General features: G+C 38.2%; 1 protein-coding gene across 3 annotated transcripts in view; it reads left to right on the top strand.

Moving 5' to 3' along the window:
- The window catches only part of otud7a (OTU deubiquitinase 7A), a 63,742-nt gene that overhangs the window by 32,450 nt on the left and 17,083 nt on the right, over positions 1-14,209 (top strand). For all 3 annotated transcript variants that reach the window (XM_083545876.1, XM_083545878.1, XM_083545877.1), the window contains 3 exons: positions 2,283-2,437; positions 11,872-12,054; positions 12,506-12,724. In XM_083545876.1, coding sequence (XP_083402002.1) covers positions 2,353-2,437; positions 11,872-12,054; positions 12,506-12,724 — 487 coding nt within the window. In that variant the 5' untranslated portion in view covers positions 2,283-2,352. The remainder of the gene's footprint in view (positions 1-2,282; positions 2,438-11,871; positions 12,055-12,505; positions 12,725-14,209) is intronic.

Raw genomic sequence — 14,209 nt, 5'->3', positions numbered from 1 at the left:
AGTAAAAGTACCAAAGTATTTGCCTTCAACTGCACTTAAGTATCCAAGTACTATGATGTATTATGGCTATAATCAACTCAGTTGACTATCAACTCTCAGCACACTAATATTAATAGAATGATAATAATGAGTCAAACACTGATTATTATCTAATAAATTATTATGAGCCCAAAACATTCTTTTGAACGACTTCAAAAAAAAAAATTCTATCATTTATTCTTCTCAAAATGTTCTGCTTGATGTTGAAATGACCCTGAACTGTATGTTTGTGCTAAATAAATACCACCAACCGGGTGGTTCTAGCTTGAATGACGCCCTGAGTGAACCACGCCACGACCCAATGTCTACCCCATTGATTTGTTTCAGCTTTGAAAAGCTCCTCTCTGCTTCAGCTATCGTCACTGGATGAGTAAGACATATTCTCAGAGCAGTCCACAAATATCAGCCTATTCATTGATTGCATTTGCCTATACTACCTTCTTATAATGAGATGAGCTGCATACACAACTTTATCTTTTGCACAATTTCCCCCTACTTCTTTGTCATCCATAATTGTACTTTGGATTTAGCTCTCCTTACTAATGAGATGTCACTTAACCCCCACCTCTCCTTTCTGAGTGTATGAGTGAGGGTGGGTGCACATTTTCGAGTCCTAACCAGGTTCATTGACCGTGACATGATATAATAATTATTAGACGCGACCTTGCAAATAAGCGGTAAAAAAAAAAAATGCCCCGTGTCCCCCCCCAGCAAGATGCCATGCCATCAAAACGAGTCTAAAACAGAGTGCATGCTCTACCTGATTGGTCTCCGATTGATGGCTTGCTGCATGCTTGACTAGTTACATTTTTATTCCCTTAATAATTAAAAAGGAACAACTTATTTTGCGAAATGTACGCGAGGAAGAAGTATGATATTTGATGTTGAAATGTAGTGAAGTCTCCCCAAACGGAAATACTTGAGTAAAGTACAGATGCGTGAAAAAGCTACTTAAGAACAGTAACAAATTACATGTTACTTGTTACTGTCCACCACTGGTGGCTCCACATTTCAGTATCATTTTAAAATGAGTTATGCTCTCTATAACAGATCAAAGCAAGTCTGTTGTGGATGTTTCTGAACCTAATCATTTAAGTATACATTATGAAATCGAAGCATTTAAAAGTTATTTTAAAGGGTGTGTGGACAGTGGTTAAAATACAGATAGTAGCTGTTGTCCATTGTAGAGCAGGTAAGAGGAAAAAAATAAGCAATGGATCGGCAATAGTGAGTTAATAAAAGTATGTATATAATGGATTTTATTTATACATAAGATTTACCTGATAGAGTGGCAGCTGAGTGTTTTTGTTTGTCCGTGTGTGTGTGCGTGTGCGTGTGCGTGTGCGCGTGCGCGTGTGTGCGTGTGTGCGTGTGTGCGTGTGTGGTGTTTGTAGCCAAAGGAGCTGTTTCATCACTGTGGGCACTGGGCAGTTTGTGTCTCACATTCTTCTCATTCTTATGTCACGCTCCATAAGTGAAGGCGGGGTAGCTAGTTGGCTCACACACGCACACGCACACACACACACACACACACACACACACACACACACACACACACACACACACACACACACACACACACACACAAAGGACTCTGTTATTGCAGCTCAGTCGTAGGTGTTGCCTCTCAGCCAAGGAAGGCATGGATTGGGTTGTTCTGACCTCATCAGAGCCGAACAGCGTGGCATTTCAGCAAGAACAAACACAAGGGCTCGGACTGAGTGTCAGGGTGGGCTGCTGCAGGGTGGTACACACAACAAGGATTGTTAGTAGAGGGAGTGATAATCAGAAAGTACGGTCCACAGCTAAACTGGGAGCACAGACTGGAACATCACATCATCCTGCCTGCTGCCTTGCATTCTGACTCATTCACACTGCTGGGGGGTGTTTGTGGGGGGTGAGTGGGAGTATAAGCAGGAGAAGTGCTTGACATTTTGTATCTCCTACCTATCTTGCTATGATTTTGGTCATCTGAGGAACACTGTCACCTCTGATATCACTTCCCAAAAATTTTTTAGGCACAACAGAGATTTTAGTGCTATAATTAATCAGTCTCCAGTACATGAAAAAGTAAAGCGACATTTGTCACAAAGATAAAAGCATTAATTAAACAACTAAGATTTATATTTTTTCTGCTTGTCTCTCTCTCTCTCTCTCTCTCTCTCTCTCTCTCTCTCTCTCTCTCTCTCTCTCTCTCTCTCTCTCTCTCTCTCTCTCTCTCTCCCTCCATCTCTCTGCTGTAGATGAGCGTGTGAAGCTCTGGCTACCACGAAGGCCACTGCTGCAGGCTGGACAGCGCAGCCACATGATCACATGACTCTGGACATGGACGCGGTCCTGTCAGACTTTGTTCGGTCTACAGGGGCAGAACCTGGTCTGGCACGTGACCTGCTGGAGGGTGAGTGTTTTTTAACATTATTATAGATTGTACTAATGGTCAACTCTTTGTTGACTGATTAAAAAAAAATTATATTATTTGGTAAGTGGTGTACTGATCTCAGTAATCAGAAATATTACTGTTAGTTTAGTTTTTGATATCACAATGTAGTAGGGGTATAACCATTGTTTAATTTGGTTAAATATTTGGATTGTTATTGAAAAAGACAGACAGGCAAATGACAAGATGAATTGCTGCAGCGCTGATACCTAAAATAGTAATTTCTATGTCATCATTTGCAAATGATAGTAGAATTAAGCCAGATACAAAAGTTTACCCTTCAACAAACAGGGTCAAATAGATACAAAAACAAGAGGCTTTTATCTAAAGAAACTATAAGTTAGCCAGATAGCAGTTTTATAACAAGCAAAAATAAATAAATCTATTAAAATCTTGTGTCTGACCTTTTGTAAAAGCACAAAACACTATAAAGCAAAACAAGCATACAACTAGTAATGAATTAATGCAACTAAAATGGCCATGGCACAGGGTGAGGTTGGGATAGAAGACAAACATGATAACATTTTAGTTTGCATTTCAGTTAACACAGATCACATAGATCATTGCATGCCTAATTTCTATGAAGTTATTTGATCATCTAAGAAGATTCTATGTCATTAGAGGTTACATAATTAAAACAAATAACTTATTCAAACATTATTTTAAATGATTTAAAATGACATACAGTTTATTTAGAAAGTATTCAGACCCCCTTCACCTTTTTCAGTTTGTTATGTTGCAGCCTGATCAATCATTGAGCAATAATTCAAATAATATTTTTTTCCATTAATCTACATTACCTTATAGTGAAGCCAGAATTCTAGAAATGCCTGTAATTTTATTATTTTTTTTTTTATAAAAGCATCATGCTTCACTGTTGGGATGGTTTTATGCAGTTGATGTTCTGTGCCTGATTTCCTCCAAACACAACATTTAGAATTAAGCCCAAATTGTTCAGTCTTGTTTTCATCAGACCAAAGTATCTTGTTCCACACAGTTTTAGAGTCCTTCAGGCACCTGTTGGGGGCTTTTGGGTTTTGCACTGAGAAGAGGTTGTGCCGCACTTCCTCCATTTGAGAATTATGGATGCCATTGTGGGGAATTGTTATTGCAGCAGAAGCCTTGCACCTTTCCTGGATCTTTGCCTTGCAACAATCTTGTCTCTGAGCTCTGCAGACAGTTAATTTGACCTCATGGCTTGGTTTTTGCTCTGCTATGCATTGTCAGCTGTGAGGTGATGTGGAGTTTGTGCCTCTCCAAATCATGTCCAATCAATAAACATTTTCACAGGTGAACTTCAATTAAGGTGTGAAAACATCTCAGCAAAGATCAAGTGAAATGGGAACCTGAGCTAATTTTGAAGTGTTGTATACATGTGTACATTTATAGATTTCTGTTTTTGCTTTGTCATTATGAGATTATGGTACTGAGGGTAGATAAATGAAAAAAACTATCAGAATCAGGATTATTGGCTAAGTTTGTTGACACACACAAGGAATTTGGTTCCAGCTGACTCTCAAAAGTACAGACATAAATAACACTACAAATTTAGCTTGGACTATACAAGACAAAACCGACAAGACAAAACAGACTATACGAGACAATACAGACAATGTGAGACAATATAGACAGTACAAGTATTAAATAAGGATACAGAGGATATGACAGATCATTAATGTTCATAAAGTGTGAGAGTGCATTGTAGTGCAAATAACAGTATTGTACGTCGGGTATGATAAAGAGTTACTTTATAACTTTTGTATGATATACAGCAGCAATAGTGTGTGTAACATATATGGATGATGTGATGACTGACAGTTCTGATAATGAGGTACTTATAGATATGAAGCAGCGAGTATAATTATGGTAAGTTGTTAATGAGGGTGATTACTTGGGGAAAGAAACTGTTCCTGTGTCTGGAAGTTTAGAAGGTAGGAGCTAAAAGAGGTTGTGTCCAGGGTGTGATTTTTCCTGCCCTGTTTCTGTTTCTTTTACGGTACAAGTCCTGGAAAGTGGGCAGGGGAGCACCGATTTTTTTTGTTCTTGTTGCTGTTTTAACTGTGTGTTGCAGTCTATTCCTGTCCTGTTTTTTTGCTGCTCCAAACCAGATGGTGATTGATGTACACAGGACAGATTCAATCACTGCAGTTTAGAACTGCATTAACAGCTCCTGTGGCAGACCATACCTTCTTAATTGGCATAGAAGGTACCTCTGCTTGGCCTTTTTGAGAATGAATATTATGTTGGACTCCCATTTCAGGTCTTGGGAAATGGTAGGGCCCAGAAACTTGGATGTCTCCACAGATGGCACAGGGCTCTTGGTATTGTGAGGGGGAGTAGTGTTGAGGGGTACCTCCTGCTGATATGCAGAATCGTTGCCATCTTGGATGAGTCCGATGAGCATAGTATCATCTGCAAATTTCAGGGGTTTAACAGTTGGGTCACTTGACGTGCAGTCATTAGTGTAGAGGGAGAATAGCAGTGGTAAGCGGACACATCCCTGAGGAGCGTCAGTGCTGACTGTCCGAATACTGGAATTAATACTTCCCAGTCTCACCTGTTGTTTCCTGCCTGTCAGGAAGCTGGTGATCCACTGACAGATGGCAGAGGGTATAGTGAGTTTTAGGAGTTTGGAGTGGAAAATTTCCGGAAGTCAACAAACAGAATCCATTCGAATGATTGTAGTATCAGGCTGCAACATAAAATAAAAACTTTTTTAAGGCCAATCATAATGTAATGAGAACTGACATGCGCGATTATTTATCATTGGAGAATACTTCCTTACTGCTGTCTGCGTACTTAAAAGCACTCGGTGTGGCCTTTTGTGTGTTTTGGATGTAACTGTAGCAGTAATAAGTGCACTGTTTTATGCTCCACTTGGCTTTGTTCGGTTCCTGTAAATCCTGTCAGCAGTGGGCTATGACTGTGGAAAATAGTTTCCTTTGGCTAAGCTAACAATAATGAGCCATGTGATGCAGTGCAGGACAGTGATGGATGGCTCTGTTTGCTCGGCTCTACAGAGTTCTCCAGTGCTCTTACTGACTTCAGGCCTCTATGTGTAGAGCTTTCAGACTCATCCACCAGTGCTGAATGTCATACAGGCAAATATTTCAGCTGCAAGCCCATTGTATCCATGTGTTCTTGTGTGCAAATAAATATGCAGTATAAATAGAACACAAACTGTTGCTAAGAATGAATGTGAAAGGCTGATTGGAGAGTAGGAACTAGAATGATATTAATAATAATGATGAAAATAATGATACAGATACACCAGGTGTACTGGTACTGTAATGGTACTGTTTATAGTTTCTGGAAATCTGCATTCAAAAAAGACCTTTGTATTTAAAATTAAATGAAATTACATGGGTTATTTGTAAATTGTACCTACAGAAACCATCAACTAGGTGTGTTTTGCTAAAATAAAAAATATGTTGTTCACATACTATGTTATGCATTTTGTTCGTTCGTTCATTCGTTCGTTCGTTCGTTCGTTCTGCTTTTGAGTGGTGCTTAGTGTAAGTACTATGCGTAGAATGCCTTTTGCCATCGAAGGTGCATTGTTTTACTAGAAATCACTGAAACAGAAAGGCCTATTATTTATTGCTTATTGACTCACAAGCAGTAACCTTACCTATAAAGGATTTCTATAAAGAATTGTTTATAAACAAATCACCTCTGGGTTCCTTGAGTTGTCTTTTTTGACTCTGTCCATGTGAGTTCCTGCAGTGAGCTAGACTGAAGCTTGGAGGTGTTTTCTGGTCATCTGGTAACACTACATGTGATGGCTGTACAAGCTCTCTCTCCTGGGAGACGTTGTGCCTATTCAGTGGAACTCATTCACACGTAGAGAGTTGCTGGCACTGGTGCAGAAAACATGGACACAAAAATATGCACCTCTTCTAAAAAAGACATGCATAAAAAAACGAATGGAGAGGCTAAGGTTAGACTTTCTCCTGGTAAATTAGTGGAGATGAGAGACTGGTGTAGTCAAGGGAATCATGATTGTCTGTGCTTGTCAGTCTATGTCTCATTCAATGCTTTCTCAACTTGTTATGACAGTAGCCCTTTGGTGTTCTTTTAGTGTGTCCTGAGATTCCTTCATTCACCTTGCTTGACTTTGTGTTAAGGCAATATAAAAAGGATATCAACACACCTTCTATGTATTTCTTTGGCCGATCTGTCTCAAAGTGCACCTGGCTTGACCCTCCACAAAGAGCTTGATTGACAGGCATTCTTGTCATGGCGGCATGACTTGTCGGACATAGCAACAGTAACTAAGGAGGGCGGGTTTTTGCAAAGAGTCAATTCCTTCTTCATTTTTGAAAGCTGTATTTACCTTCATCTACATAGAGTATGAACTTTCATTAACTTTTTTGCACGAGCATCATAATGTCCTCCACAATTTCATAGTCTACCTCCAGTGTTTAAAACATTACGCAAATCATCTATTACTGGTAGTTCCCCTGTTGGCCGTTGACTGTCAAGTCAAGTTTATTTGTGTGACATCACTTCCCAATACAATTACGGCCAATAATATAGTCCCACCACTGACACTTGATTGACAGCTTTCAGTGCAAGGCATCGGAAATGCAAATGCAAAACCGTGCAAGGCTTTGGAAATTCAAATGCAAAAGGAATTGCGATTCCTCTTGAGTTTTGGCAGTCAACACATGCGGCACAAAGAAAGTGAAAAAGCAAACATGGTAATTAATATTACTATTCAAATATGACATGGTCATAACTCGTGAGACACGGGAAATAGAGTTGCAAATAGACTTTGCTTTTCAATTTGCATTTGCGTTTGGATTATGTCACAATTTATGCATCCACATATGGAAAATGCAATTGCAATTACAATTTGCAAATACAATTTGCAATTCCTTTTGAATATTGTCCAGAATATTCTTCCATATGTTACAGTACTGGAGAAGTGATGAGATGAGACCGGCATTTGGTCCAGTTGCAAAAAACTGTAAGTTTTCCTCATATTTATAATAAAAAGTGTCTGCTGGGATTATGCAATATGCTAAATAAGACAGGGCTGAATGTGCTGTATGTACTGCAGGGGGAACTTCCTTAGTCAGCTTTGTTTTTTTTTATATGGCAACCTTTTCTTACCTTCTTGAACACCCTTTCTGAAGTTTGTATTTTGCCTTCTGCTGATTTAGTCTTGTTCTCATTTTGATCGTCCAGTGCTTTGATCTAAGTGTAGCCTTGATCTTGCTCTAGTCAGAATGTGAGGGGTCACAGAACTGACCTGAGGTCAGCACATAAGCACATATGTGTGTTTATTTCTGAAATCCCTTCAGGTAGAGCTGAGAGACTTTTGTACCTTGTGCTGTTGTACCTTCCACTGTTTATGATTAGCAATGTGTTAATTGGCTTTTAATGACCTTTACTGCTGACATTTTCAAATGAAGACTGAACAAATTAAAACCATGAATTAAAAAGCCTATAAAAACACACAAGGAGGTAAGTAAACATACCTGTAGTAAGATTTCTCAAGATTTTAAATGAAGAGAAGTGAATGATTTATGAAAAGGCTAATAAATTAAATCCATATTATCCCATGCTTTGGTTTCACACACACACACACACACACACACACACACACACACACACACACACACACACACACACACACACACACATACACACACGCACACACGCACACACGCACACAAAACCAATAAGCAGTTCGCTGAGATGAGCCATTTCCTGGAAATTGTAATGTGAAGTGTTGTTATTATCAAACTTCCACCTTAGAGACCTCAGTGGAAACAGAAGGAGGGACATATACAATTCTTTGGCTGTGTTGCACATGAGAGAGTTTGAATGATAGTGAAGTGTTGTTGAGAATAATGCTAACGTAAAAGAAAAGGGTTTCACATACTGTATAGAGTGATTTTTTTTAAGCAAAGACAAGGAGAAAACAAATAGATTTACCTCTGTGGTCTATACTACCAGCTGTATTTAGCATCCATTCCTACATACACCCATAGTATATACAATGCAAGATTCATAATGGAATCAAAACTGTTTAGCCCTGAGTAGGGAATACACGTAATTTATATTGTCCTCTAGAGTGCATTGTATACAAAAATGTGTGTGGGTAGGTGTGTGCCGAGTGTGCTCAAGCTGGGGGCTGAAGAAGGTTTAACAGCACCCTCTGCAGGTCTGTGGGTGTTGACTAGCAGCAGATGTATGCATGTTTAGCACTGGTTACATGCTGGATCCCCTATGGAGACACAATCAAGAGTGCTAAAAGAAGTCACCTTACACTTCTCCTTGTATTCTCAAGGTCACCTGGAGCGGGTGGTGTCCTTCACTAGAAATCTCGTTCTGATTGGAGGTTTCACTCAGATAATACATAATCAATCTTGATAATACTTCCAGAGCTCACTATAGAATGAAACAAGGTTAGTACTGATCAGTATGTGCAACTTGCAGAGCTTTAAAGGCTTGTAGTATTTGAGGTGAAAAATCTAGTCTCAGCATTCTCCTCATTTATTAGTTTTTGTCTGAATGAAGCATTGGTCTAGAAGCAGTGCTTATTAGGGAAACACTGTAAGTATGCAATCAGCTCAGACCAGTATCCCCGCACTCTGCTGTCAGATGCCTCATGGAATGTGTGGAGCAGAGAGTCATATCAGATAGCTGCCTCATTATGTCCAGTAGCCATATCCGAAAATTCTGCCTCAACCCCCAGCATTAGCCATTAGTTCTCTTTACTGTTGCTGCTGATTGTTTGTGTGTCAGTCTGCTGGCCGTGCCTACAGACTCTCAGAGACATCCTGTTCCTGTTACATTAGTGCTTTCTTCATTCTGTTCTGAGTTTGTTCTTTGTACTGATTTGCTTTTACTCTAATAGAAGTACAAGCATGTTAAAAAGCTGTTTGTATCTTTATGTTGTATCTTTAAGTTTCTTTGGGTTTATAAAAAAAATAGAGGTTTGTCTAGAATTCATGTTGATTAACAATTCCATTTAGTATTTTCTAGGGTGTCGTCATTGGACATAATATGTGCATTGTCACCCTCCAGTGGACAACAGACGTACTACAGCGCTTTTATGATCATTTCACTCCCAATATTGAATGTATTTTTTGCATTCACAAAGAAAGTAATGAAAAAAAAAAGAGTCTTTTATGCAATCTAGTTTATAAATATTGTATTTTCTTTACTCGATCTTTAATCTTATAGATCATTAGTTTCTGTAAGCTAAATATTAAAGCCGTCTTTAAAAGATCTTTGTGCTGACTGCATTTATTAGACACCTGGGTCCTAAAATATGCTGTCTTTTTGTAGTCAGTATTTTTTTAATACTGGAAATCATTTTGAATATCATCAGGCACAAATCTGCTTGTGCGTTCTGCAATATCGATGTACTTTGATATGCTAGGTGAGTTTCCGATCCTGTTTCTGTAATATTGCACCACTTGATTAAAGAAAATCTTGGCAGAAGAGCTGTTAAGAGATTTCCTGAGACTATAAAACTTGCCGAGCTTCAGAATGCATGTGTGCATGTATTATAAGTGCTGAATAGCCATATAAATAAACTGTAAATTATTTTTTTAAATGTCTGGCTGTTTGGGGGATAAAGAACGCTATGAAAGGAATACGATTTGCATTGATTCTTGCTGCGTCACATAGTTTGTGCCTGGTGAGATTTACATATTTATTCATTTTTTCTCACGTTGATTGTGCTTGTTGGGCCTTTAGTCAGTGATGCAGGGAAAATTAGGTCTAATAGAGTAGGACATTTAATTAGGTATGGTGATATTAGATTGTCAATTTTCACACTGGCTCATACACATGCACACATATAGACCTCAGTGTTGTCTGTCTTAAGCTCATCTTGGTTGTGTTAAGAAAAGGTTTCTCTCTGCAACAGGGAAGTGTGAAGGTTTAAGGTCTATAATAAGAGTTCTTTCTGACCTGCTTCTCTCTGCCCTGGAAGCACTGTCTGTCACTAAGATAAGAACGCAGCTGGAGGAGGAGGGAGCAGCCGTGTGTGTGTGTTTGCGTGTGTGTGTGTTTGCGTGTGTGTGTGTGTGTGTGTGTGTGTGTGTGTGTGTGTGTGTTTTCTCTTCTTCATCCTCACTGGACCTTGAGACGAACACATCAGTGTGCTGACTGATATAAACCTCTATATGTATTTCTGATATTATTAAGTAGCCACTCGATCATAAAAGTGCAGATTTCAAAGGTCCAGATAATTAAGTTGACACATTAGAGCTGAAAACTAGTGCTAGCATTTCTTTTTTTTGAGCGTGATATTAAGCGCAACTATATTTTTAAGCCTTTTAAAAGTCTGAGTACCTGAATTAAGATTGTAGTAGATGCTTATGTATATTTATTTATCAAGGAGTGCATAAAAGTGGACACAGTGCAAAGCTTTGTATTTTGTTCTTAGGACAAGATGGCATATAGAGTAGTTTTTTTTTGTTGTTTTTTTTTTTGTTCACCCATTTAAGATATTTTAGGTCACCCATTTCTGCAGTCACTGCTATTGGTGAATTTGTTCCATTTCGTAGCCTATAATTTATTGATGGTGCAATGAAAATACACCAACAATAACCACTTTTCTTTTTTTTTTTTTTTTTTTTTTTATGATTTCTAAATGTACTTGTAAATGACACCTAAGGCACAATAAAAAAAAAATTAAATATGATAATAAGTAACTAAAAGCAGGCATTAGGTTTCATAAATGTCCCAAATCATGTTCTAAAAATGCCATCAGAAGTTAATCAATGATATGAAATAAAAAAACAAAAAAAACAATGATTTTAGTTAGCAATAATTATTTTTTTCTTTGTTTGTTTAGTGTTTTATACATTGTATATTACATATTATATATTTTATCTATTATATATTATATTTCCTAATACCTCACCCCAGCCCTTTCATATTCTACAATTAGTTTCTCTCCAGCTTAATAGACAGTTTTATTTACTAATGTTTTTTTAATTCTATGTCCATGTCTTTAGGTGGAAAGATTTCTGCTTGTCTGTAGATCTGTTCCTGCATCTATCTATCTGAGATTTCCATTATTTAGTGCCAATTTCTTGAAAGCAGCAGGTGAACTAGAGGAATCAGATTTTTAGAATCGAGCCAAACAGGTTCAAGGTTACAAGCAAAAAAAGCTTAATTGTAACTTGAAATACTAGACATGTGCAGCAGTATCATCTTTTTTGAACAATAAATTTCTTTTTAATTGGTGTTAAATGGAAGCTATTTATTCTTGTGCATTTTTAATACAACAAAGACAAACAAACAAATGCAAATTTAAGTCAAATTATTCATAGTCCTTGTGCTGTTAAGTCTTTCAGATGTATTAACTTATGTGCTAAAGATTAATTCTTTCTTCGTGTATATGTGTTAATGTGTTTGTATAGGCAAAAACTGGGACCTAAGCGCTGCTCTAAGTGACTATGAGCAGCTGCGGCAGGTCCACACTGCCAACCTGCCACAAGTATTTAATGAGGGCCGTTACTACAAGCAGCCAGAGCGCAGTGGAACCCCTCAGCACCTCAACAAGCTGGAGCAATGCTTGCAGAGGCAAGAGGAGAACACTCAGGGTACGGCAAACACCTGCACTACTGCTATATATCAGCAGTGATGTTGATGTTAAGGAAAATAATGATAACATTTAACATGTTGCCTGTGATAATGATTGCTTTTAAACACTTGACATATTGAGTATTAAGTATCTTAGTATCTTGAGTAATAGTTTCAAGGTTTGTTATTCATCCCATGTTTTTTAAACAGCTTCGCACCATAACAGCACATGAATATAGCACACAAAAAAAAGTCTAAGATACATGAACAGACCACACCAAATTTAAGAATACAAAGTCATATGTGTGAGTACAATGCAATGAAGTACAAGAGAAATGCACATTCCAAGCTTTCAAACATTTAAATATGCTCTTGAACTGCAGATGATGGTTTTTGGGAACAACAAGTACAGGGCCCCACACCTTTATTCATCCATCTCTCATCTCCCTGTGTCTGTGTGTGGTGCAACAGAGAAGCGTCTTTCTCGGGGCATCTCACATGCCAGCTCTGCCATCATGTCCTTGGCGCGGATGCATGTGACGGGTGAGTGCACCAGGGAGCAGTTGCCTCTCGAGATGCCCATCTACACCTTCCAACTACCTGACCTGAGTGTGTACAGTGAGGATTTCCGCAACTTCATTGAGCGTGACCTGATTGAGCAATCTACCATGGTGGCACTGGAGCAGGCAGGTGAGGGCATGTTCATCCCCACAAGCATGGCTTTGGCACTGCAGACTTACTATAAGCTTCACCATTTCTCTCCTGAGTGGAAAGCCCATTCTGTATTCAGTTATCACTAGTATTGTGTTTGTGTCTTCTTTTAGCTTCATCAAAAATGTCTCTGACTGCCACTTTAACAATGTCCACAATGTCCCTTTTTTATGGAGGTTGTCCTTCTCTACTGAGGCCACGAGTGCATGCACATGAGCCTGAACGGATCACACTCGCATTATTTTAAGGCATTGTTTTGGATCAGTAGCAAAGTGGAGTTAAACTACCACATCAGAGCAAAACATTCTGTAGCCAGAACTGACATGGAGCCATATCCAATTATGTTTGTGATTAAGATATTATCTGCCATCTGCCTTTGTCTTGGAGCGATTAAAATCTCTCTCAGTCACGACTCCCTGAGGGGAGCAGAGCTCAGTGCTCAGAACACAGAACTCTACTTTAGCTCAGATTTCAGTAATTGTATCCTGAGTAGGAAATGCAGCATTTTCTCATAAAATTTGCATAAAAATTAACCAAAAAAAATTTATTGGAGCTTTGAGATTAAGCAGTTAGTCAACCATTCCCAAAATGGACTATATTAAATAACCAGCTTTACATTTTAATTTATGGTGCACAACTTGCAATATGTTTATCTTAATTTCTAATTTAGGGTGTGGTGTGAGTGAAAGAATATTTGGCCGCTGTATGTACAGGATGTTTGCAGTGTAGCTGAGCTACGTAAATGTGGTGTTTTAATGACCCTGAAGCAGCAGATCTGAGAGATTGTGGGTGGGAAGCTAGGGGCAGAAGATTGCTCTATCCTAATCCCTGGAGAGGAGAAGGAGTTACAGAGTACACACAGCCATCTCAAAGCTACAACGTGCTCTCCTAGCAATCTGCAAGTGACTGTGTCAGAAATTTGGGTTTGTTTTTATTATTTAAGAATTGCAGAAATGTTTGTAAGATTTGAATATAATGGAGTAAAAGAGGAGCATTAGAATGTATGGCGAACATTATGACCAATATTTCTTTTGCATAAATCTTATATACACACTCTCCAGCATTTTCAATGATAATCTCTCATCTGTATTTAGTTGTATACCAAAGTGACTACCACAAAGGGATTTTCACAATCTGTCTATCCCAAATTGTTTTTGTTTTTTTCAGAGATGGGTTTACTTTGAGGTTCATGGTTATGTGTGACTATGTTAGAATTATAAGGTTTTATCAGACTTTGTTATTTTTATTGTTTTATCTATGAACAAAATATTAAGTACTTTGAATTTATTAAGGGTGAAAACCTAAGTAGAGTACTTAAAAATGCAATTGCTGATAACCTGAATGTACATAGTGTTCTGTAAGATTTCCTCTCCTGGTTGCTTGGTTATTTAAAACAACAAAGACTTAAAAAAGAATTTGCTTAGGGTTATTTGTGATTATTAGATAATTAATCGCTTTTCTGAA

The sequence above is a fragment of the Silurus aristotelis genome (assembly GCF_946808225.1).
Source record: "Silurus aristotelis genome assembly, chromosome: 7".
NCBI classification, from domain to species: Eukaryota; Metazoa; Chordata; class Actinopteri; order Siluriformes; family Siluridae; genus Silurus; species Silurus aristotelis.
This window is presented reverse-complemented; position numbering and strand designations above follow the sequence as displayed.